At 39.3% G+C, this 22,469-nt stretch overlaps 1 protein-coding gene across 1 annotated transcript in view; it reads right to left on the reverse strand.

Annotated features, from left to right (window-relative positions):
• Positions 1–22,469, reverse strand: part of LOC114469478 (collagen alpha-1(I) chain) — a 57,827-nt gene that overhangs the window by 24,633 nt on the left and 10,725 nt on the right. Inside the window, exons 6-24 of the mRNA XM_028457022.1 lie at positions 14,367–14,708; positions 11,535–11,579; positions 9,678–9,797; positions 7,773–7,811; positions 7,348–7,401; positions 7,097–7,150; positions 6,882–6,989; positions 5,283–5,336; positions 5,144–5,197; positions 2,372–2,416; positions 1,893–1,946; positions 1,765–1,809; positions 1,624–1,677; positions 1,064–1,108; positions 925–978; positions 726–770; positions 596–649; positions 324–368; positions 105–158 (exon numbers count right to left, since the gene is read on the reverse strand). Of these exons, the coding sequence (XP_028312823.1) occupies positions 105–158; positions 324–368; positions 596–649; positions 726–770; positions 925–978; positions 1,064–1,108; positions 1,624–1,677; positions 1,765–1,809; positions 1,893–1,946; positions 2,372–2,416; positions 5,144–5,197; positions 5,283–5,336; positions 6,882–6,989; positions 7,097–7,150; positions 7,348–7,401; positions 7,773–7,811; positions 9,678–9,797; positions 11,535–11,579; positions 14,367–14,708 (1,365 nt within the window). The remainder of the gene's footprint in view (positions 1–104; positions 159–323; positions 369–595; positions 650–725; positions 771–924; positions 979–1,063; positions 1,109–1,623; positions 1,678–1,764; positions 1,810–1,892; positions 1,947–2,371; positions 2,417–5,143; positions 5,198–5,282; positions 5,337–6,881; positions 6,990–7,096; positions 7,151–7,347; positions 7,402–7,772; positions 7,812–9,677; positions 9,798–11,534; positions 11,580–14,366; positions 14,709–22,469) is intronic.

Consider the following 22,469-nt stretch of genomic DNA (forward strand, 5'->3'; position numbering starts at 1 on the left):
CAAGCAATACAAAAGGTGAATACATTTAACAAATATAATAAATAAAATCAGAAAGGTAAAACAAAGTAATAAAGGAAAATCAGTGAAAAATGATAATCACTGACTTTTTCTCCTTTGGCTCCTGCCTCTCCTTTGATTCCATCCAGTCCCCTGAAACCCTGAACAGAACATCTCTGATGATCAACCCATCTGACACAGTACCAATACTAGCTTGTGCAAAGGACTCAACAGTTTTATCGAGACAACATGTAACTTAAAACAGTTACACTTCTCCAAAGTCCATCATAAACTAAAGAAAAGGTTGGTATTTAGTAGGTGCTCACATTGCTCCCTGGATGACCTTTTGCTCCAGAATTTCCAAATATTCCCTGAAAATAATCAAAAAAAGTGATGATATCGAAACATAGGTTTGACAAAGACAGGTTATGAGAATGCAACGCTGCTTTGGAAGAAATTCTCATATTTCAAATTTTTTGCTTTGATTAAAATGCTTTGGCTTACAAATTAGCTTCTTGATGCTTTAAATAAGTCTGTATGAAGCTAAATAAATGAGTGTTTACATCAGTGAAGTTAAGCTTCATAATTTTTACCTTACCATTGGTCCCTCAATGCCGAGGAGTCCTTTTACACCCCTCGGGCCGCTTTCACCCTGTCAGATACACCAAAGCCATCAGTATCAGTGCGACCTTCACCCCCCAATCAAGACACCATCTTATCACTCTTACCTGGTCACCTTTAGGACCGAGAGGGCCATCAATACCCTGGTAGCCCTGAGAGAAAAGCTTCAATGAATAATAGACTCAAACCAACCAAACATTTTTTTAAACCGTGTACCTGGAGAAAACCCAATGCAGGCATAGGGAGAACCTGCATGCTCCACAGGTGCTAGCTGCTCAGGGAGTCTCAGGGGAAACTCAAACTCACCTGAGTCCCTCGAGGTCCAGACGAGCCCGTCTCTCCTGGTAATCCTGAGGGTCCCTGTTGAAGACAAGATTAAAAAACCAGAACTACAGCCTCACAAGTCTCCCCTAGAACTGTGACAAGTTGATTATCTTTGTCATACTTGAGGTCCTTTTCGGCCACGTGGACCTGTTGGACCCGGATCTCCCTGTAAAACACACACTGTCTGAAATTAGGATTAAAACCACTCCTATCATGGCTTTATTGAAGATTACTAATCACAGATGACATGATTAATAAAAAGTTAGGGTAAAATACTGTTCGAAGTCGGTCAGTCCTTACTTGTATCGGCATTTAACATAAACCATTAACACAGCAAAAACTGACACAACTGCCATGCAAGGCCCTTATTTACCATTGGGATCAATTCAAGGGTTCAGTGTCTACCCAGGGACACTTTGACATGTGGAGATGTGTAGCCTTGGGATCAAACCTCCAACTTTTCCATCAAAAAATGATAACAGTCTGGTATTTCACACAGTATTTGATAAGTACATTTTAGCCATATGTATAAATCCTTTGTTGTGCGGTGATCGGCTTCAATGAGAACTCACGTTGATCTATTTTAACTGCAATTGGCAAATTCATCCGAGTGTCACGTATCAGGTTTCCATGCGAAAACACTGTAATAAACCCCAATCCATCCTTCACATGTGAATTCACCTGAGACCCATTCAGTCCAGGAGGCCCTACATCTCCAGTGTTTCCCGGCGCTCCCTAAAAAATAAGAAATCACAACATTTAATGACAATTCAGTACCAGTGTGAAAACTACGTGACAAAGAGTAAATAAATCCATGCGTACCACTGGTCCTAAAGGACCTTTCCTTCCATCGTCTCCAGACTCTCCCTGAATAAACGCAAAAACAAGGACAACTTTCCAGACTGGAAATGACCATGGCAGATCAAGATAATCGCCATTAGAAGGCCTACCCGTGTTCCTGAAGAACCAGGAGGACCCTGAACACCTGTTTTCCCCAAAGGACCCTGTAAAACACAAAGAGCAGCAAAGTAATCATCAAACCAAGCATACAGGATTCTGCGACCTCTACACAATTTTGTCAGCAGCTTATACTCGACACAGTGCAGCATTAGACATTCCATGATTAAATCAGAACTTTAAAAGTCAACCTGCTTCTCTAACCTTCAATCATGGCATAATTATACTCTCCAGTAATATTTGATTGATCCTGTAATTGCTCAAAAACGTTCACGTCTTTTTACTACTGTAGACATTTTTTTTTTTTTGGTTCTTTTTTCAGACATTAAGCTAGTGGCTGTCAGTAGGTAAAAAAAGAACCAAAAAAAAGTCTACTGATCCTGTAATTGTTCTATGACTTTTTCCACATGACTTAGAGAAGCTTTAATGGAGTTTTTTATACAAAATACTAGTGTTCATTGGTCACACTTACAGGAGGACCAACAGGTCCATCTTCTCCTGGTTCTCCTTTACATCCCTGAAGAACAAATAAGAGACACAATGAGTGTTATAACAAACACTGAACCACAGCTATAACAACATATTGGGTTGGGCGCGGTACAAAATACCCCTAGCCTGTGAGCCAGATAGCAAAATAATAGGTGAGGAGGTTGCAGCGTACCTTTGGATGAGAGATCGTCCATGCTCAGCAGAGCTCAGAGGAGAGTAGGAAAGGCATTTACGAGACAGAAAATGGCGCTACATACGAGAGTTGCCGTTCCCAGAAGCGCACACTCAACCATAGCATGTGTGGAACTCATGGATAGTGTGGCAATGGTGAGATAAAACCATAAAAAAACGGGGAACGCAGTGACACTCTGCATGTCCGGGAGGAAGAGGAAGTTGCGTGTGTGCAGACTGATGGGAGAGAAACTTGGAGGAAAGCCAAAATACAGTAAGAAATCCATTCCACTCTGACCCAGATAGATAAATAATAATTTTGCCATCAAAAGCCCGTTCTCAGTGTTTTTTTTTGTTTTATATAAGGAAACAATGTTCAGCAAAAAATAGCTTAAAAAAGCTATTTTCAAGCTAGCTTAAAAAGCCTGTTTTCTCAGCTTTTTGCTCTGAAACTCAAGAGTTGTGTAAAACTTGCTCTATTCAACGGCTAATTACAAAAGAACGAACCAAGCCAGAAACAAATTCTTTTTTTTGATGAAAGTAGAGGCTTCACTCTTTCAGAATCTGGTGTCAGATTTCAGTCATAGTAGAAAATATTCTTTAAAATCAGTCAAAATGCTCAAAAACGGCTGGCACTGAGGGGGGTAGAAAATCGAAAAATGGCTGGCACTGAATGAGTTAATAACCAGCAATGTTTAATTTATAAATCATTTAAGCATCATTAACAGTTGAGGGCATACAATATGTTGTTCCAAAGTATCTGTGAAAAGCTTTTAGATGCAGTTGTGTTCCAACGTTTACAGAGTAAAAAATGATTGAGACATGTAAAAATGATTCTTAAAAAATCAAAATGTGATGTGGTTAAAATCAAGAAGCATCTCTAAAAATGACAATTGTAATGATAACATTACCAACATTTTCAGAGTTAATATTACATTAATTTTTCCACCAACCTGTTAAGCACAGGTGTAACAGTTTTACCTGTGTTGTCTTTTCTAATAGTTTAAATTGGCAGTCAGCAGCCATCTTTATGTACAGTAAGTTATTGCCATCTACTGGACTGAAGTGTGCAACCTGCCAAGATATGCCCCACTTTAGTTTTGCCAGTTCCCTGAAAAACACCTAAGTTCAGAGATATCTGAGCCAGGGATTGAAGCAGAAAAGACAAACAGGTCTAAGATGTTGACGCTGGATCTGATGAAAAGGTATGAAAACATGAGCTGCAGAGTGTCCATGCTAACCCCTGTCCAATGGTGAAGGCAAAGTAGTCTTAAAGGGATCCTCCACTGTTTTTTACAAATGTGGCCTAAAACCTTTGAAATGTCATTAGAAGATCTATGCCTTACAAAACGCATTATTTTGCACCATATTTGTTTTATTAACTTTTAAAACTGGGACTACTTTACCCTGTGCACCACCATGTTGAAATGACATCATTGGTGACGCAAATCGCCCCTTTTAGTCCATTGAGTTCTATAGGAGCTGAAGCATTCAGAATCATTACCTGCTTTGGGTTGCTCTAAAAATCAGTTAAAGTTCAAATCCGGACTTAAAGGTTCAAGTCATGCTATTTTTCACGCATCTCCATTTGATTTTAGACCCCTAAAAACATAGTATTTGAGGTCTATTTTCCCAAACTCGGCTGTTTTCCAGAGTTTTAGCCTCTGAAAAGTCACATGACGCTGCTAAAAACAGGCTGTTTTGGGCCTTCATACATCACCCGCACGGTGGTGTAGGGCCAGAGGACGACCCGCCCTCCTCCCACTCACTCCGTAGCTGAGCTCATGCTGCTTTATAAACACGAGACAGCATGGGGGCTGGGCGTTCGCCGGTACATACATAGACTGTAAAAAATACATACATAGACTGCGCGAAGGACGCTGAAATTCTCACCTTCGCGGGCGTGTCTATTTATATGTCAATCACGGCAGAGAGCTTCCTGGCGGCGCGGCTTCTCCAGCTCAGTGCCACGTCAAATTTGGTCGGCATTAATGAGCAGCAGTCGATCCTGGTTGCCTGTATTTACATGCACGGAGCTCTTCTTCATGGCGTTTACGAAACAGCAGAGTTAGAACTGTCTCCCCCTGCGGTTTTTCGGGGCACAAATTTTGTTTATCAAATTTCAGTAAACAAAAGAGGTTTACATCAACTTTTTTAACTTTTACTGATTTTTAGAGCAACCCAAAGCAGCACAAGTTATCAGTTTGACTGATTAATCTCCTATAGAACTCAATGGACCAAAAGGGGTGATTTGCATCATCAATGACGTCATTTCAACATGGGCCGCCATGCTCTCAAAAGTTAAAAGAGTCCCATTTTTAAAAGTTAATAAAACGAATATGGTGCAAAAGAATGTGTTTTGTTAGGCATAGATCTTCTAGTAAGGACACTTCAAAGGTTTTAGGCCACATTTGTAAAAACAGTGGAGGATCCCTTTAAAGCTTGAATGGATGAAAAAAGACAGTTTAGGAGACATTTTCATCCACAAGAGGGAAGTAGAGTTCAAACTTTCGGTCCTATGCTTAACACAAACCAGGACAGAGGCAGCACATAATTCATCTAAATACCATAAACAAACACTGACCTTGTCCCCATCCTTCCCTTTGTCCCCACTTGATCCAGGTTCACCCATAAATCCCTGAAATTAAGGATACTCTCATATGATTATTTGTGTTCTTTCTAAAGCTGTTTCAGAGTCACTCTGTGCAGTTATGGTTGTTCACCTCATCTCCATGTTCTCCTGGTGAAGCAGCTTCTCCTCTAAAGCCTCTCTGACCCTGTGAGGAACAAATCAACTGCAAAAATCACCAAAGGATGCTGACTAAGCATAATACTTGCAGGTAGGGATAAACGAGGCACATCTACAAAGTATCTGTTTGAAGCCAAAGTATTCCTGCACGATTTCCCCCCCATTACATTAAAATCATATCACACGTGTTCTTCCAGTTTAAATCCAGGGTGAAGTTTTTACTCTTAATGCTTTTTGACTGATAAAGTCCTCTAAATCTCATGTGTCAAAGTCAAGGCTTGCAGGCCAACATTGGCACTTCATAACATCCAGTCTGGCCCTCAAAAGGATTTAGCAAGGAGTGGTTTTCAAACGCCGATTCTGCAACTATATTCAGGTTAGCCGTGTTTATTATTATTATCTTAACAAGTCTCACAAATCTCTCCATTGGTTTTAGGGTCACTGGCCTTTCTAGGTTTGTCCTGCAAACATCACTGTTCTTCTGTGTTGCTAAAGGGCATTATTACCAATATTACTGTATTGTGAGACCGGCTACCAAATCTTTTGCAGTGGCTGAATATTTTTTTTACCAATAAAGTAAAATTGAAGCATTTCCGTTGGCACACCTGACAATCATTCAAAATCACTAGGGATGTAACGATTCACTCAACTCCCGATACGATTCGATTCACGATACAATTTATTTTACAAAATGGGACTGTAGGCAAATGATGACTGAAAAATATTCCTTTATTTTTTTGGGGGAAAAAATAAAAAATACTGTATTATTTTCCGTTTATTTTTCATTGTCAAAAGAATCCCTTGATAAACTATTCAAAACAATGCAATTTAACTAAAAATAAATCTTAAATGAAATAAATAAAGGAATAATACAAATGAAGAAGAAGCCTATTCATTTAAATTCTGGTTCTATAGTAAACAATGCAAAACTGGATAATAGTTATTTTTCTTTTTAAAAGTGCAACTGAAAATGTATTTTGTGCCTTAACAATTGGACTTAAAAAACAGTCATTTACTGTAAATGCTTTACGTCAGATATTTGTTTGGACCAGCAGAGGGCGCTGGTAACCCAGTGGTCGGTTGGCATGCAGAAATTCTGGCAGTGAAGAAGAGATGCTATGCTAGCAGACATAGCTAATAGAAAAACGTGACTTTTACAGATATTCAAGTAATATTACAGATATTCTTTCGGTGCTAAAGGGGTAAAGAATCATTTATGAATATGTCTAAGAGTAGAATGCGGCCAGAAAGAAAGTATTAGCAGATTCCGCCAGCCGTGTACACTGCTGGACAAGAGAAGGGATAAATATATAGCCCTCTGCCTTTTAAAAAAAGTACTGTGATTCAATTTTCAAAGTATCAATGTCAATCGTGATACCTATGAATCGATTTTTAACTGCCTTACGATTAATCGTTACATCCCTAAAAATCACTATGAGGAATACTTTGCTGTAGAGTGGCCAGCATATGTTTCATAACCCTCTTCCTCTTTAAACCTATTGCATCAGGAATGAATGCATCTGTGGTTCAAAAAGCTTCAGTTTCTACATCACTTCCTGTAGGCAGTTCATACCTTTAATCCAGGAGCTCCCTGAGGTCCAGGGTGTCCATCCATGCCTGGCACGCTGTTTCTGCCCCATCGCCCTGCCCTGCCGGGGATGCCCCTCGGCCCGGGGTGACCCTAAATCAAGACAGACACTTCAGACACTCGTACTGTAGACTTAAGAGGAATTACTTGTGTTGTTGCATGAGGTGATATGAGGCATGAGGTGACATGAGACATGTTACCATTTCTCCTCTCATTCCCGGGGTTCCTCTTTCTCCTTGATCTCCAATGATTCCCTAAATAAGATCACATTTCATTAACGAACTCTGACCATTAGAGAGCTGCTGTCCTACTTGTTTTAGATGTCAACATCCTGAATCAAATAAGTAGCTCAGTTGTTAGCTTCTTGAGTTGGAGCACATCTGAAACATGCAGGACAGTGACTCTCCAGGAACAGGAAAATACATATTCATTTGTTCCAAGTTAAACTTACAGGAGGGCCGGGTTTGCCTGTTTCTCCCATTGGTCCAGGAGGTCCAGGGTACACCTTAGAAGTAAGCAGACTATGTTTTTAGTAGTGGTTTTTATTTGTGGAGCTTGCATGTTCTCCCACAGTGTGCTCAGTGGGCTCTAGTTTCCTCGGACAGTCTTAGCTAAGCTAACCAAAAACATGTGCGACCGGTGGCCGGTATGGAGTTCCTTCACAGTCTGATAGAAGACAGCACCAAGAGTGGAGTTTGTGTAAGAGACAGGCAACCAGCGACTCATGACTAGCATTTTAATGAGAAAAAAACTACTTTATTGCTATAGGCAATTTGTCATTTTCTATATTGCATAGAATGTCATTTCAATATATTGCAAATCTGGATATATTCCCCAGGGCTTTGTGTTACTGTTTATGTAAGCAGAAATACTCACCGGCCAACCAACTCGGAGCATCTGATAGAAGGCCGACCTCTAGAAAAGAGCAACAGTAAGACTTTAAAAACTGACCAACACAACAATACCAATGGCTGTAAATGATTTCTCTGGTTGTTTTTAGAAACATGACCCAGCTTTTATAATGTCTTGATGTCATATTTCTTTATTTGTATTGTATATATGCCTGTATGGGTCCAGCATTATGCCATTTCTAAGAACCTCAACAACATAGTATTTGAGGAACCTAGACTTAATCATACTGGATAGGTTCAGGTGCTCAAATCATGACAAGCAAAACACTCAAAGGCTTTGGTTTTCATTCCACGATTCAACTAAAAATGCTTAGGTACAATGTGCTGTTCAAACTGTGGATCAGCAACAATTGTAAGGCTAAACTATATTCTGGTAAACCATGATGTTCTAACCATTCTTAAGTTGGCAAACCATCAGTCAGCAAAAATTGTTTGGTATGGTTGTAAACCCAAAACTAGACATCAAATCTCAGGTATGCTGTTGTGTTCAAATGATGACTCATTAAGTGCCATAATTGTTTTTTTTCTATTACATATAGCCCTGTGATAAACAGGGGTCCTGACCTGGGTGTACCCCGCTTATGTCCAAGTGAGCTGGAGATAGGCACCCTAAGTGCAGGGATAAGCAGGTGTATAATACGGACACAAGGACATGTTATGCAATGACTGTATAACCCTGTGATAAACTCATGTGCAGGGTGCTCCGTGTGTGTAAACTCCTCCTCCTGTCTGGATAAAGTGGTTCTAAATGTAGGTTGGATAGATCCTGCAAGTTTGGCTGTCCTGCATCATTTCACATTGAAAATGGAGCCATCAGTGGTGCCTGACAGTGTTGAGAGCTTGTTAAACTGTGATACAGAGCTCACTGTCGCTGTCAGAAAAGAGCACAAAGCAGTCCTTCTGCTTCTTCTTCACACCACCCAGCTCTACTGCTGCAGGTCACATTTGTCTTGGCATCCAAGTTGAAACAGGGGTCCAGCATGAAAAAAAAAAAAAAAAAGCCCAAACCTCTCATAGTTCAGCAAGAACTGACGCAGAGCATTCAGAGCCCTCAGTGTATTCGGAGAGAAGCAACACTGAGGGCTTTCACTGTTGGAGGCCAGGCTCCAGCGACTAAGCGGGCTCGACCCAGCATGGAGCCACGGGCTGTGGTTACAAAGCTTGGCAGGTACTTCAGGGCGCATTAATGTCTGTCGTCCTTCTGAGACAGGCTGGAGAGGATTACTCAGCCCGTTTCTACTTGTGCGATTGCTCCAATTCACACTGATCAGCCATTAGATTATGACACCAGGATCCCCGTGTGTGGCCAATATACTACACACAATGATTATCTCATTGCCCTTTCCTGAACAGTCTGTAATGACCAAGGTAAAGTCCAAATGAGACAGCCACACTTTGGAAACTTCATCAGAATTAACTTAGAAACAAACACACATTAAATCAAGTAATCTGAATAACAGAGGCAGAACAGTATCAATGCATCAACCAAGAAGCTTTTTACCTTCTTTTTTGGAGGGAGAAAGAAGAAATTTAAGAAAAAAACAACAACTGTGGGGTGAGCAGATTTTACAGCTTGGCTGTCGTCTGTAGTGATCAGTATTTATCATAAATGCTCTGAGGAAGGAAAACCAGTGGAGAGACTGGTGAGAACCAATGACACTCATGTAAAGACAAGCCTCCTCAAAGGATGGCTCATGTGGTTCAATCTAACATCCAACGCAAAGAAGGGAGGAAATGGCTCTGCCTGACATGGTTTTAGGAACAACCTCAGGGAAAAACCTCAGGCAACACGCTGAGCAGCAGAACTTGACCAAACACCACTGAGACCATTCACAGCTGAAATGTGTGAAAGGTTTATTTTCAGACTCACCCTGAATTCAGCCAGGTCCTGCTCTGAGTTACTCCACAGGTAGAGCGTGGGAAGACCTCGAGGACCGGGAGAACCTTGATCTCCTCTACTCCCATCCAAGCCGGGAGGACCTTGAGATCCCTGCAAGGAGGAGGAAGAACATTTGAATAAAACTATAGCAAATCTCCAATTACTTTGATTACCTGTCCATCCAGGAACTTTTTTATGGCATCATCGGGACCAAATTTAAGAATTTGGTCAACATTATTTATCCCACAGTAAGGAAAGGAAAAATAAATCATAATAATATTATTGATAATTAATATATATTTTAATAATCCTTAATTGTCTTCAGAAATCGTCATTATAGAGACATAATCCCATAATGATGAACAAAGTCATTGCATGGAGCGGTTCACACTCCTGTCTCTTAACGTAACACACCTTTAGGTATTTTAATTGTATATATCAGTTTGAATGTAAATAGGTATTTTAGTAGGGCCTCCTTTTTCTGTAGAAAAACAAACGGAAATTGCATGAATCCTAAAAAGGACATTGTAAAATAGTTTTTGTATTATTCAGAAAACAATATAAAGGTTAAATTACAATTAAGCAAGGAATGTACTCTAACATGCATGAATATACTGTGCACTCGCCCTGTTTTTCCATACCAACGGGTGGGCATAAATAGCGCACAATTCGACTATAATCTCATGATATGATGGACTCCATCTCCTGAAATGGAAATAGCTTCATGACACGGACTCAACAACATGTTTTGGGAAAATGTCACAGTTCCATCATATTTCTCCCTGTAATACAGAACGTCTAGCAAATGTAACAAAATAGATGGACTTCAAATCTCATGTTATGTCACGCTACACTTCTTTCAGCATAGAAATATGGAATAAATAAAAATCGTTAACTTAATTAACCCTAGTAAGCATATTTGTGAAGTTTAATAGCCAGAATTAATATCTTATTAATAGGGAAAGCTGATGAAATGAAAACAAAATGAAAATGGTAAAATGATGCGGGGGAAATGACAGGGAAATTGGTTAACTCTGAAATGGAATTAGGGAAATTTTTAAACTGAAAATCTGAGGCTCTAATTTAGTATTCAATGATTTTAAAGCTAAACCTTATATTGACAAGCTTAAGTGAATTATTATTGTTCCAAATAAGGAAAACCTGGCTTACAGATAGGAGCAGGATGAAAAACCTGCAACACATTGTTACATAAAGACACACATAGTACTTCTCACTACAATGAAAGTAAAAAATATTTGTGTAGAAGTATAGAATTATAAATGATTTAAATAATACAAACACTCAAGCCTATGTGTGAAACAATGATACAAATTCAGCTCATAAATGCTTAAAAGTGAAGCTTGAACTTCACCAGATGTTTCAACCACACTGTTCAGAAGATTCCTGTCTTTGATGCTCATTTTGTAGCAGGCCATCATAGAAAAGGTCAGGAGAAGTTTGAGGAAACTCTTGGAAAAAAAATAACATTTTTTTGCTAGCAATTATAGTTAAACGAGGTGTGAGGGTGTACAGTTGCAGTGAACAGTTCCAGCAAAAGTAAACAAGTTGGTCCCATGCAAACCACCGTAGTTTGGCTTCTGTTGTCCAGTGAGCACATTCATGCTACTGAAGAATGCTAATGTGGATCAAATACAGCTCATGAGTGGCTGTGACTTCACGTTACGAGACAAAACGTTAATCTCTGAACAGACTTTATTAATAGTCGTTGCATTGTGTTAGAACTAGCAAATGTGCTAATTTACTACTCAGTATTTAACTTTTACTGAAGTTTATTCTCTGTGGTAAAATAAAGTCCACTTTCTCAACACTGCCATCATATACACTTACCTTGTCACCAGTAATTCCAATGAAACCTTCTCTCCCCGCACATCCCTGGAAAAAAAGAGCATCGTCAGAATATTTTATAACTATTAGGAACATTTACGAGCTCCGTAGGTCTGAAGTGATGAGAACAGAGACTACATACTGTATGTTTACTTTGGAGACCTTTCAGAAGTACCCGTTAATTTAAAAATCTGAATAAGTAGAAGGCCACAGACCTAGCTTAAACTCTACTTTTATTTAGCACTTTAGAGTAGCCATTAAAGGAAAAAAGAAAGAACATAAAAAACATCCATTTACTGTAGATGTATGAATATACAAAAAAAAAAGTAATGTGCATGGAAGAGGTAGAAGCCAATAGGCTTACAAATAAAAAGCTGATATAATAGGATAAGGATATAATATAATTGTGCCTGATCAAATATCCTTATCCTATTATATCCTTAATAGGATAAGGATTTTTGATCAGGCACCCCGCTTGACTGACGGAAGGACCCCGCATTTATATCTGTTTATATCAATTGTCTTTCATAATCAATGTGCTTTTTTAAAAAAAAGTTTATCGGCCTGAAATATCGGCTTCCAAAATCGGGTTTAGATATCGGCCATCGGCTCTAATAAATACCTTCACCTACAGGTTTTGGGAGAACAGGAAAAATACATTTTTATCAAAATTAACTTAAATATTCCCTATTTAGTAATTTTGGCATGATTTGTGACTATTTAGTTTGGTAGTAATAAACATTAAATAAGGGAAAGCCAATAAAATGTAAATTGGTATACCTTGAAATAAAGAAAATCAGAGGCACTATGAATATTGATGTTAACTTCATGCCAGTAAATATTTTTAAGTATTACGATCTGGGTAGAATATAAATAATGTAAAAATACATTCAAGACTTCCCCTTAAGTTTCAGATGTCCTTGTATGTAAATAGTGATGTGAAAGGTGCAGTAGTGTTTACTGCCCCCGCGTTATCATGGATATACAAAACATCTCTTAGTAGGAAGCAAGGTTACTATAAATTCGATTGCACTGCCAGACAAAAAAAAAAAAAAAAAAAAAATGCATGCATACATGACATATCATTGTATAAGCCACAATATCAATTCAAAATGAAAAAAGGTGCAACTTATTTGCCCAAAAATAGATACCATGTACTAGCCTTGGGCGGTATCCAAATTTTGAGACCGTACTTACCGTGACTAATTAAAACATATGATGTAAGGTTCAGGGTGCATTCACACCAAACGCAACTGTGTGTGTGTGTGTGTGTGTGTGTGTGTGTGTGTGTGTGTGTGTGTGTGTGTGTGTGTGTGTGTGTGTGTGTGTGTGTGTGTGTGTGTGCAGAGCCGAGTGATGGGGAGAGAGGTCTGATCACTCCTTTTCCTTCTCACTCTGGCCACTTTTATGGTTTAAATGATCAACTTACGGAGTAACAAAAGGATGAGTTCACTCAGAATGTCGGCTTATTCAAGGAGTTAACGGCTTTAATTTTGCCCCGGTAAGTTGAGGAAGCCTCCGCTACAGTCGTCTCACAGCATGAAGGAGGGGCTGCAGCCTCAGCTCTACAGACAGTGAAGGACGGTGGAGTTGTCGCTTGAAAAGATTAAATGTTTCAACTTTAAGCGACAAGGTCGTGCTTGACCTTGTCGCTCAAATGACGCTAGTCACGTTGCTTGAGGGGAGATAACTTGAGGTCACGTCATTTACATTGATTTGAATGTAATCTAGTCACTTCCACGCTGTCACATAACGACAACCCGTTCAACACATAAAATGACACGAGGCATTAAATAAATTCTATTTAATATTTTATCCTCATCTCCTATATAAGTGCATTGCATTTTTTTTAAAATGACAAGTATTGAAACTGATACCATTGCAATTTTTGTGACCCCGCGGTATATGGTATTACAGCCCAATAGGGATGTAACGATTAATCGTAAGGCAGTTAAAAATCGAGTCATTGGTATCACGGTTCACATCTATACTGTGAAAATTGAATCACAATACTTTTTTTAAACAGCAGAGGGCGCTATATATCCTTCTCTTGTCCAGAAGTGTTGGCGGCGGGCGGAATCTGCTACTACTTCCTTTCTGGCCGCCTTCTACTCTTAAACATGTTCATGAATGATTCTTCACCCCTTTAGCACCGAAAGAATATCTGTAATATTACGTGAATATCTGTAAGAGTCACATTTTTCTATTAGCTCTGTCTGCTAGCACGTAGCATCTCTTCTTCACTGCATGAATATATGCATGCCAACCGACCACTGGGTTACCAGCGCCCTCTGCTGGTCCAAACAAATATCTGACGTAAATACAGTGATTGTTAAGGCACAAAATACATTTTCAGTTGCAAAAATAACTATTACGCAGTTTTGCATCGTTTACTATAGAACCAGAATTTAAATTAATAGGCTTCTTCTTCATTTGTATTTTTTTTTTATTTATTTCATTCAAGATGTATTTTTGGTTAAATTGCATTGTTTTGATTAGTTTATCAAAGGACTCTTTTGACAATGAAAAATAAAAGGAAAATAGTACAGTATTTTCTAGTTTTTCCCCGAAAAAAATAAAGTCAGTCATCACTTGTCTATAGTCCCATTTTGTATGATAAATCGTGAGAGAATCGTATCGTGAACCCAGTATCGTGAATCCAATCGTATCGGGAGTTGACTGAATCATTACATCCCTACTGCCAAAGCCTACCATGTACATTTTTAAATTTTATCTCAGTAAAGAAAGCTACCGTTTACTAGAGTGCATTTTAAGTATCTATAGTTAAACTGTGACCTTGAAGAAAATAACTTTCCATGTAGAAATATAACCTACCATTCTTCCTGGTTGCCCGACCGGACCTGGAGAGCCTTTGTGAATCCTGTAGCGTTTCTGATCGGATCCATAAAGAATAGTTACTGATCCATTTTGCAGTGACTCCTCACGACGCAGATCAGCAGCTTCCTCTTCCTCCAGGTTTTTCAAAGCAGGATGTTTTTCTGTGTCCTCATCCACCTTGGACATTATTCCTAATGAATTGGCGGGAGATAAATCAGCCACACTCCAGACTTCATCACGTTGAGAAAATGCAGCGTGAGGTTGATCAACCAGCTGAAAGCTGTGCTTTACAGTAGTGTCTCGTGAGTGGATAGGGTTGTGCCTCTCTGAGACTGAATCCTGTACAAAGCACAGAAAAAGTAAAATTACAGACATGCTCAGAGAAGCAGTGACAGGACGCCTCCCGTTTACCATTATGGAAAAACTAAAGTTACTGCTTCAGTGAAACAAAACTGTCTCTGCTTTCTGTCACTTTCAAGGTTCTGTGTAGTAATGTTTACAACATAAAACATTTATGTATTACCAACAAACAAATATGTGATTTCATTCAAAAGCATCTCAAAAGTATTTTTCTGAACAATGAATATTCTGAGGGCAGAACTCTTGTGGAGCAGACATTCGACTTGAATATGTGGCCTGGTTGTATCTGCAATATCTGCTGCAGGTAAACACACAGGTCGTCATTTATCAACCGTTCATACTTTCAGATCTGACAAGCATACGTTCATATTCACGCAAGCTTTGGTATTTATCAATTTTGATGTCAGTGTACACTATAAGATCTTGCGTCAGGTCTGAGCTTGTGTACGCAAACCCGAGTGTGTGGATTTGCGGTGCTGCCAAGCAAAATCTGACAGAGTCTGAAAATAAAGTAGTAAATAACCCCAGCTGTCATTGAAGCATAAGCAGAGACACATTCAGAAAAGATCAAAACAGATGAAAATAAATTAAACAAAATAAATTGAATTTCCAAAAATCCCACAATATTACGGATATCACTTTTTTGGTTTTTCTTCCACGAAATACCTGAACACTGCTACTAAATCGTGCGAACAACTGAGGCCAATATAAACATATTTCATGCGTCTCTCCAGGATCTCTGCTGTGAGGTTGTACACAGTGCACACAGGGGGGCAGACATCACCTGCTCAGAGCATTTTTTATGAGCTCCTTTATGTCCAGTTTTCCCACTGTCAAAAAGCACATCTTTGTTTTGCCCCAGCTCAGATGTGAGAAATACGGTTTCATCTTTGAAACTTTTATTTTCTTGCCAGTGTTAGTTTGACCTTAGTGGGCGGGGCCTCCGAACTAGGAATATTCAAGGAAATAACACGTTAATGACGATGGGATTCAGCCACCGGATTTATTATCACCCAATTATTTGTACACTGGGATTGGTCAGATATGAATGTTTTAAAAATCACATGGGAGTCCTGTTGTATGACCACATGCACTTATATATGCACCCGTGGACATGCAAGGTTGATAAATGCGGGCCAGTGTTTGTATGTGAAATACAAATATGGCTGTGATGAAATAACTGTGCATAGTTATCTATTGAAGCCAGACAGAAACCGTGAATTCTATTGATTCCCAAATGGAAAATACTGGCAGAGGTGTGCTTGATGATAGATGAAAGTGGCTCCATAATCAATCAATGAATCAATCAATCAATCTTTATTTCAGACTCACAAAGGTCCATAAAATTTTTGCTAAAAAAGACAGACAAACGTAACAGAGAATATCACTATTATAGTCCATATAAGCACTTTCTCCAGTGCCTCCAGAGCTCCAAGCTGTACCTGATACTGCTCTGGTCAGTCCGTATAAGAGCAATTATGATTTCATTATGTGAGTCCATGAGCCTTATCATACATTTATAAACAACATTTCTTATTATTCTGCACAAACAGCAGACTGGCACTTTCACAGCGAGGGACTTTCAAAAGAATCCTGAAAGCATTGTTGTATGCTACTTGTAGTTTATGGAATTTAGCCTTTGTGTAGCAGCACCACAAGTGGGCAGTGTAGAGTGGTGTGCAGTAGACTTTAAACAAAGCTATTTTTTTACATTTGCTGTACACATACAAAATTTTTCACGCCAGCATGTTAGCTTGTGCATACAATTTACAGTACCGCCTCTGAATGTCATCATTATCAGAAAGGTCACTCTTGATGATGTGACCAAGGTATTTGACTTTTTCCACAACCGCCAGCTCCCCTTCTGACAAGTGGAACATGAGAAATACAGCCTTACGCTGCTCCTTAGTCCTCACGATCATCACAACACTCTTTTTAGGGTTAAACTTGATGTCATATTGTTCACCATATTCAGTACACACTTTGAGCAGTTGCTGCAGGCCTGCAGAGTAGGGTGACATGATGACCAGGTCATCAGCGTTAAGTAGATTATTTAACAGTCTTTCCCCTATCATACAGCCGGTATTACAGTTTTTCAATCTTTGGGAGAGATCGTCCATAGAACAAGTGTGCAGAAATAGGTTTTGCCCGTGCATTGGTTGCACAAATATAACACCATACACCGACATTGGTTGAAATGAGCCTCTGTGAAAAACGTCTCCTCATCTTGTGAACATCATAAAAAGGAATCATTTGTGCAGACTTTTAGTCACAGATGATACTGCATTCATCCTACTATCAGATGAAGTTCATCATTTACAGCACATACCACATCTGCATGCTGTCCATCCACAGCTGGATCTGTGTGGAGAGCGCTGCACACAAAAGCAGGTTAACTTGACCCACATGTCTGCAGCACGGCCTCACTCACACCAACGCTCACATGCAGTTTCCTCCTCCATCAGAGAAACACAGTGCACTACGACATCTTGTGGACCGACACTTTTCAGTGGTCACCATAGCGAAGATTCTCAAAAGACTAAAATAGGATACTGTTTAATATCAATCAACATTGAACAAAAACAAAGTGCATAGTTTTACCTCTATATGTGTAACTTGGACAGAGTGAACAGTTTTGAGCATCCTTGCAGACTCGTGATCCAAGTATCGCTGCACAGTTGTTGTCGCTAAATCATGGTTTGATTTTAACAAGAGCATTTAACAAAAACAAAGTGCACAGTTGTACCTCTATATGTGTAACTTCATCATACTTTAGACATAGTGAACAGTTATGTCTTTGAAAAGTTGGAAACTATTTAATCCAGCAGGTATTGTCACACAATCTTCGTTTGAGTAATATCGCCAAGTCATGATTTGAGTATTGTCGTCTTATTATATTTTCTAATCTCAGTTTTTCTTATCACATCTGCTCCTAAGATGATCATTTATCTCTACACATTTCTAAGGAAAACCTAAACCACTTTTTCCTAGATGTTCCAGATATAAGGCAGAGAGGCGCTGCATGCAAGTCTAACCAACAGCTACACTGAATAATTTTGTAAAGCTGATACACTGTCTGAATGGTCAAAGGCTTGTAAGCAGTGATGTGCTAATGGTCGTTATGAAGGGTGAATTTATGGAAGGATTACAGAGAAGACCTACAGCAGCCACAACCAAAGCAACACGATTCAAACATTGGGATTAGAGGCAAGACGAAGATAAATTTGGAGCGAGGGAGACCGTTTATGCACAGTGAGGCTCTATGTTGTGTTAAAAAGATACGTAAATGCCTCCGCAAATAAACGTCTCGAAGTCCCCATTAGAAATGTACACAGTCTGACCATGAGAGCTTGGAGATCCGCAGGATGAGCGGGCGTTCACAGTGAGCTGTATATGACATGTGGTTTGGATTACAGTGTGGGGTGAGGATGTTTCTCAGGAGTGAGAAGGACTCGTCCTTTTCCAAAAAGTCCGTAATAAGTTGTATACAACTGTTGGTAAACCCTAAACAAAGAAAATGAGATGTGTGACTCCAAGTGAAAAAGCAAAGACTGAACCATTTCTTTGAACAAAACTAATTTATAGCTTGCTTGTTTAAAAAAAAAAAATATATATATATATATATAGGTGTTGGCGTTGCAGTCTAATGTTAAATTGATCAGACATCAAGGACAAATCTGAGGGGAATGAACTGTGGAGTTCCCTATTTCTCTCTTGCATTATTACTCTTCATTTACACTATGTGTGTTTTTTTGGTTGTGGGCTTAACTTGTACACTATTTATTGTATTTAGTCTAATAAAGTATCCATCTCTGTTTTTACATACTGTACAAAAACAACTTAATGTTTTGTTACTTTATAAACGATTGTTTTGTTTCTCTATATCATTTATTCCCAAGAAAACAAAAACAATAATAATGTCTCCTTAAAAAATAGAAGCAGTGTAGACCTCTATTTAAACTAGGGTTTCACTCTCATTATGGTGTTCAACGTGGAGAAAGGGGGAGCCAGAGTAGCAGCAAGCACAAAATGAAATGTTGAAGTTGTTAGTGATAGAGGGGAATAAACATATTGCTGAAGTACTACAAAAAAATGTGCATCTAAGCGGGAGAAACACTATATGTATGGTAAGAGTCAATGTTGTGGGGAAAACAAGAAGAACAGAAGATGACGTCAAGAAAAGATAGACGAATAGAAGAAAAAGTAAACAATAATCAATATAATAATAATGCATTGGATTTTATACATCACCTATACAATATATTATTCTTTCACTCCACACACAGTGGTGGTAAGCTACTATTGTAGCCATAGCTGCCCTGAGGCAGACTGACAGAAGCTTGGCTGCCATACTGCACCATCAACCCCCCTCGACCACCATCAACACATTCATACTAGGCAATGAGGGTGAAATGTCTTGCCCAAGGACAGAATGACAGATACCACTAGAGTGCTTTAGATACCACTTTTAGTCAACCCTGAGTGTTTTCAGGTCCAGCAACAGAAATTGTTTTTCCATGTTTATTTGATTTTCCTGTTGATTTGCCTTGTGGTTTTGAAAAGTCTGGTATGAAACATTGATTCATAAGAAACATCGCCTCTAACGTCCCTCTGATTAATCTCAGGTTTGAACAACTAGCAGAGTAATTCCAACACCAGAGAGGTTTAAAACAATCAGTTACTTATAGGATCAATCGGCTAAAATCCATAATGATGCATCACTGATTCAAAACAGATGAAGGTCACTGGTCTCACCTGATGCCCATTGAACACACATTCACTGTTCCTGTAACCTGACACAGGCTCGCATCCATAACACAGAAGGATTACAAGAAGATTAAAGCCAGACTTGATGTGAAATATTTGGGCTGAAACTCTGGGTGAGAGGTCAGGAGGAGGGAGGCCCTGCTCAGCGCTAGACGTAGAGGGAATAAAGTTTCCCTTTTTGTCTTTCATGTTGAATTCAGGGACCACCAGGTGAGCTGAGAATAGAGACGCTACCTTAGGTGGCAGAGGCACAAACGTCCTTCACTTCAGTATTCATTATTATACTTTACTTATATTCTAATAAGTATTATGCACATTATTTTGTAACATTTAGTTTATTTAGTATTTCATGTCTATTTATGCGTCTGTCCTTTTGTTGTTTGATGTGTGTAATGTGTTATACTGTGTTATTTATGTGTTAGTTTTCACTGAGTCATAAGGAGTGAGTGTGAGAAAACTTGTGAATGTGTTGTCCTGAAATCAGCTACATTTATGCTATGTTAAAGGGTGTTGTTTAATATTTAAATGACAGACTATGCTTTCGTGACAATAAAATGATCCAAGCTTTCATTTCAGGCCAAACTCTGAGCAGAACCAGAGTTACATGGGCTGGAATACATTACACAGATTTACAGTGAAGAGCTTTCAGGCGGGTCTACCTTCAGGCTGACACACCCTCAGAAGGTCCACATTTGAAAACTGTGCTAATGTGAGTCTGAATGACTGGACTCTGCAGATAAACAATACAGAACACCACAAACATAGCCCGTCTGATACTGGTTATTTAAATTAATCTTATGAATCTGGGTTCATTGGAGTCACTTATTAAATTGATACAATTCCCTGGTTAAATTCTATGGGACATGCGCATGATAAATAGATAAATAAAGTTTGCACCAATGCGGCGGTTAAGGTAGAATCTGATAAAAGACACACAGATTTGTATAAATAAAGCTGTTTATTTGGCATTTAACATTTCTTAGTGCAGGGGTGCTTATCTTTTATGTGTGTGTGTGTGCATGTGTGTAAAGTGGAACTGCACATGTACATGCATTACCACTATGCTGGTTATAAACCATATAGCACTCAGCTGGTGACAGCAAGAAAGAGAACTGCTAGTGTAATAGAACAACAATACTCAAATGAAATGCTATTTGACTGGTGAATAAATCTACACTCACACACAAAGGACAGATACCTCAGTATTGCAATATGCAAAAATGTCTTATCACCAGACCTCAACACCAGGTGTGTGTGTGTGTGATATAATGGTTAGAGCTGTTTATTGTAGGTGTTATGGTGCTGTTAAAACCTTTCCTCTTTGTGGTTGGGGGGGACAAAGGGGAGATCTGTAGTCTCGGTTGGAGGCTGCTTCTCCTCTGGGGTTAACTCCTGTACACCTCACGCTGTTTAAAGATGGTACTGCGTAGAAAGAACAGGCCGCACTCTCAAAAACGCACAAAATCAGCCGCGCGCATGCATCCACTTGTGTGTGTGTGTGACTCGCTACCTGTCCCGGTTGCCGTGTTGGACTCTCCATCTCTCCTCCGTGAGCTCACGCCGACACGCCTATCGCAAGCAAACTGCAACACAGTGAAGTCCTAAACCGGAACCGGAAGTACCGCGATCAAAACCGGGAGCCGTAATCTTTCAAACAATAATTTTCTTTTTTAAACCTGCAAACAAACTGCAACATAGTGACGTCCTAAACCGGAAGTACTGCAATGGAAACCGGAAGCCTTAATCTCAAAATAAAATTAAAATGAATGCTCTGAAAGGTCACCACAAAAGTCCAAATAATGGATAAGCCTAAGGTTAATAAGTCCAAGGTTGTTTCTGTGGAAATCGTAGAGGAGAACAGCAGCACAGCAGCAGTTAGCGTAGCAAGGAGCAGCACCGGTAGAGATGATGCTAATGCAGCAGCACCTACTTCTAACAGACAGGACACAAGAGGAGAACTATCCAGGGGACATGAGGAGGACATGTGGAGGAGATCAAAGCCAAGAGGAGCTGCTACTCTTGGCTTATGAAAGACAAACATGAAAAAAGTTGCAGATACAAAGTTCAACACGTCTGTTTAGGTAAGCACACATTTTTATTTTATATATTTATTGTGGGTTTTTGTGTTTTGAAAGTTTGGTGACCTTTGTAATTAAAGTGGCTAAATTAGCGCAGATTTTGCGCTGTCCTTAGTGCTGAAACATGGCAGAATAGACAGTTGTCACTCAGAGTGAAAGACAGATGTGTGCCGTAACGGACAATTGTCCGTGCTTCTTTAGGGCTGATTCATCATTCTTTTATTAACCATTTAGGTTAATTGGTTGTGTTCACGTGATGACATTGGATCATTCAATTAGCAAAAGGCACATTAATTTGTCTTCTCTAACTGCCGCAACAACATGCAGCAGGTGTTCCGGGACCTGACCATTTACAAATTAAGCACTGGTTGAACAGCAACACCAACACTGCTCGTACAGTTAGTTTTTACAACATCCATCCTCAAAAACAGCCACAAACCAACATGTTCACTAGTTGAACTCTGACACCTTATTTATAATTTGTTAAATCAGATTTTTACCAAGATTTGCTGTCAAAAACTAGGCACAACATGCTAACTAGTCAAACCATACTACCACTTCATCCAACTGCTCAATGTGATCAAAGTTCACCCTATTCAAGGTCCTTAAGATACAGGAGGAAGTTGAGGGGTCAATTCTAGGATATTGGATGGGTGCCGTAATGACACTAATCATTCAACATGGCGCACACATGGTAGCTTTGCTAACAGACCCAGGAGCAGATAATAGCACCCAAAGGATATGAAAAGATTGATAAAAATACAAATCAAAATGCAGAGCCAAAAAACTATTTCACACACAATATCAATGGAAAAGATAAACGTGTGGCCACAGGTTGTAGGATGTAAAAGGGTGAAACAAAACAGTGGCACCGACCTTTGAGACCTAAAACCAA

The sequence above is a fragment of the Gouania willdenowi genome, chromosome 9 (assembly GCF_900634775.1).
Source record: "Gouania willdenowi chromosome 9, fGouWil2.1, whole genome shotgun sequence".
Lineage (NCBI taxonomy): Eukaryota > Metazoa > Chordata > Actinopteri > Blenniiformes > Gobiesocidae > Gouania > Gouania willdenowi.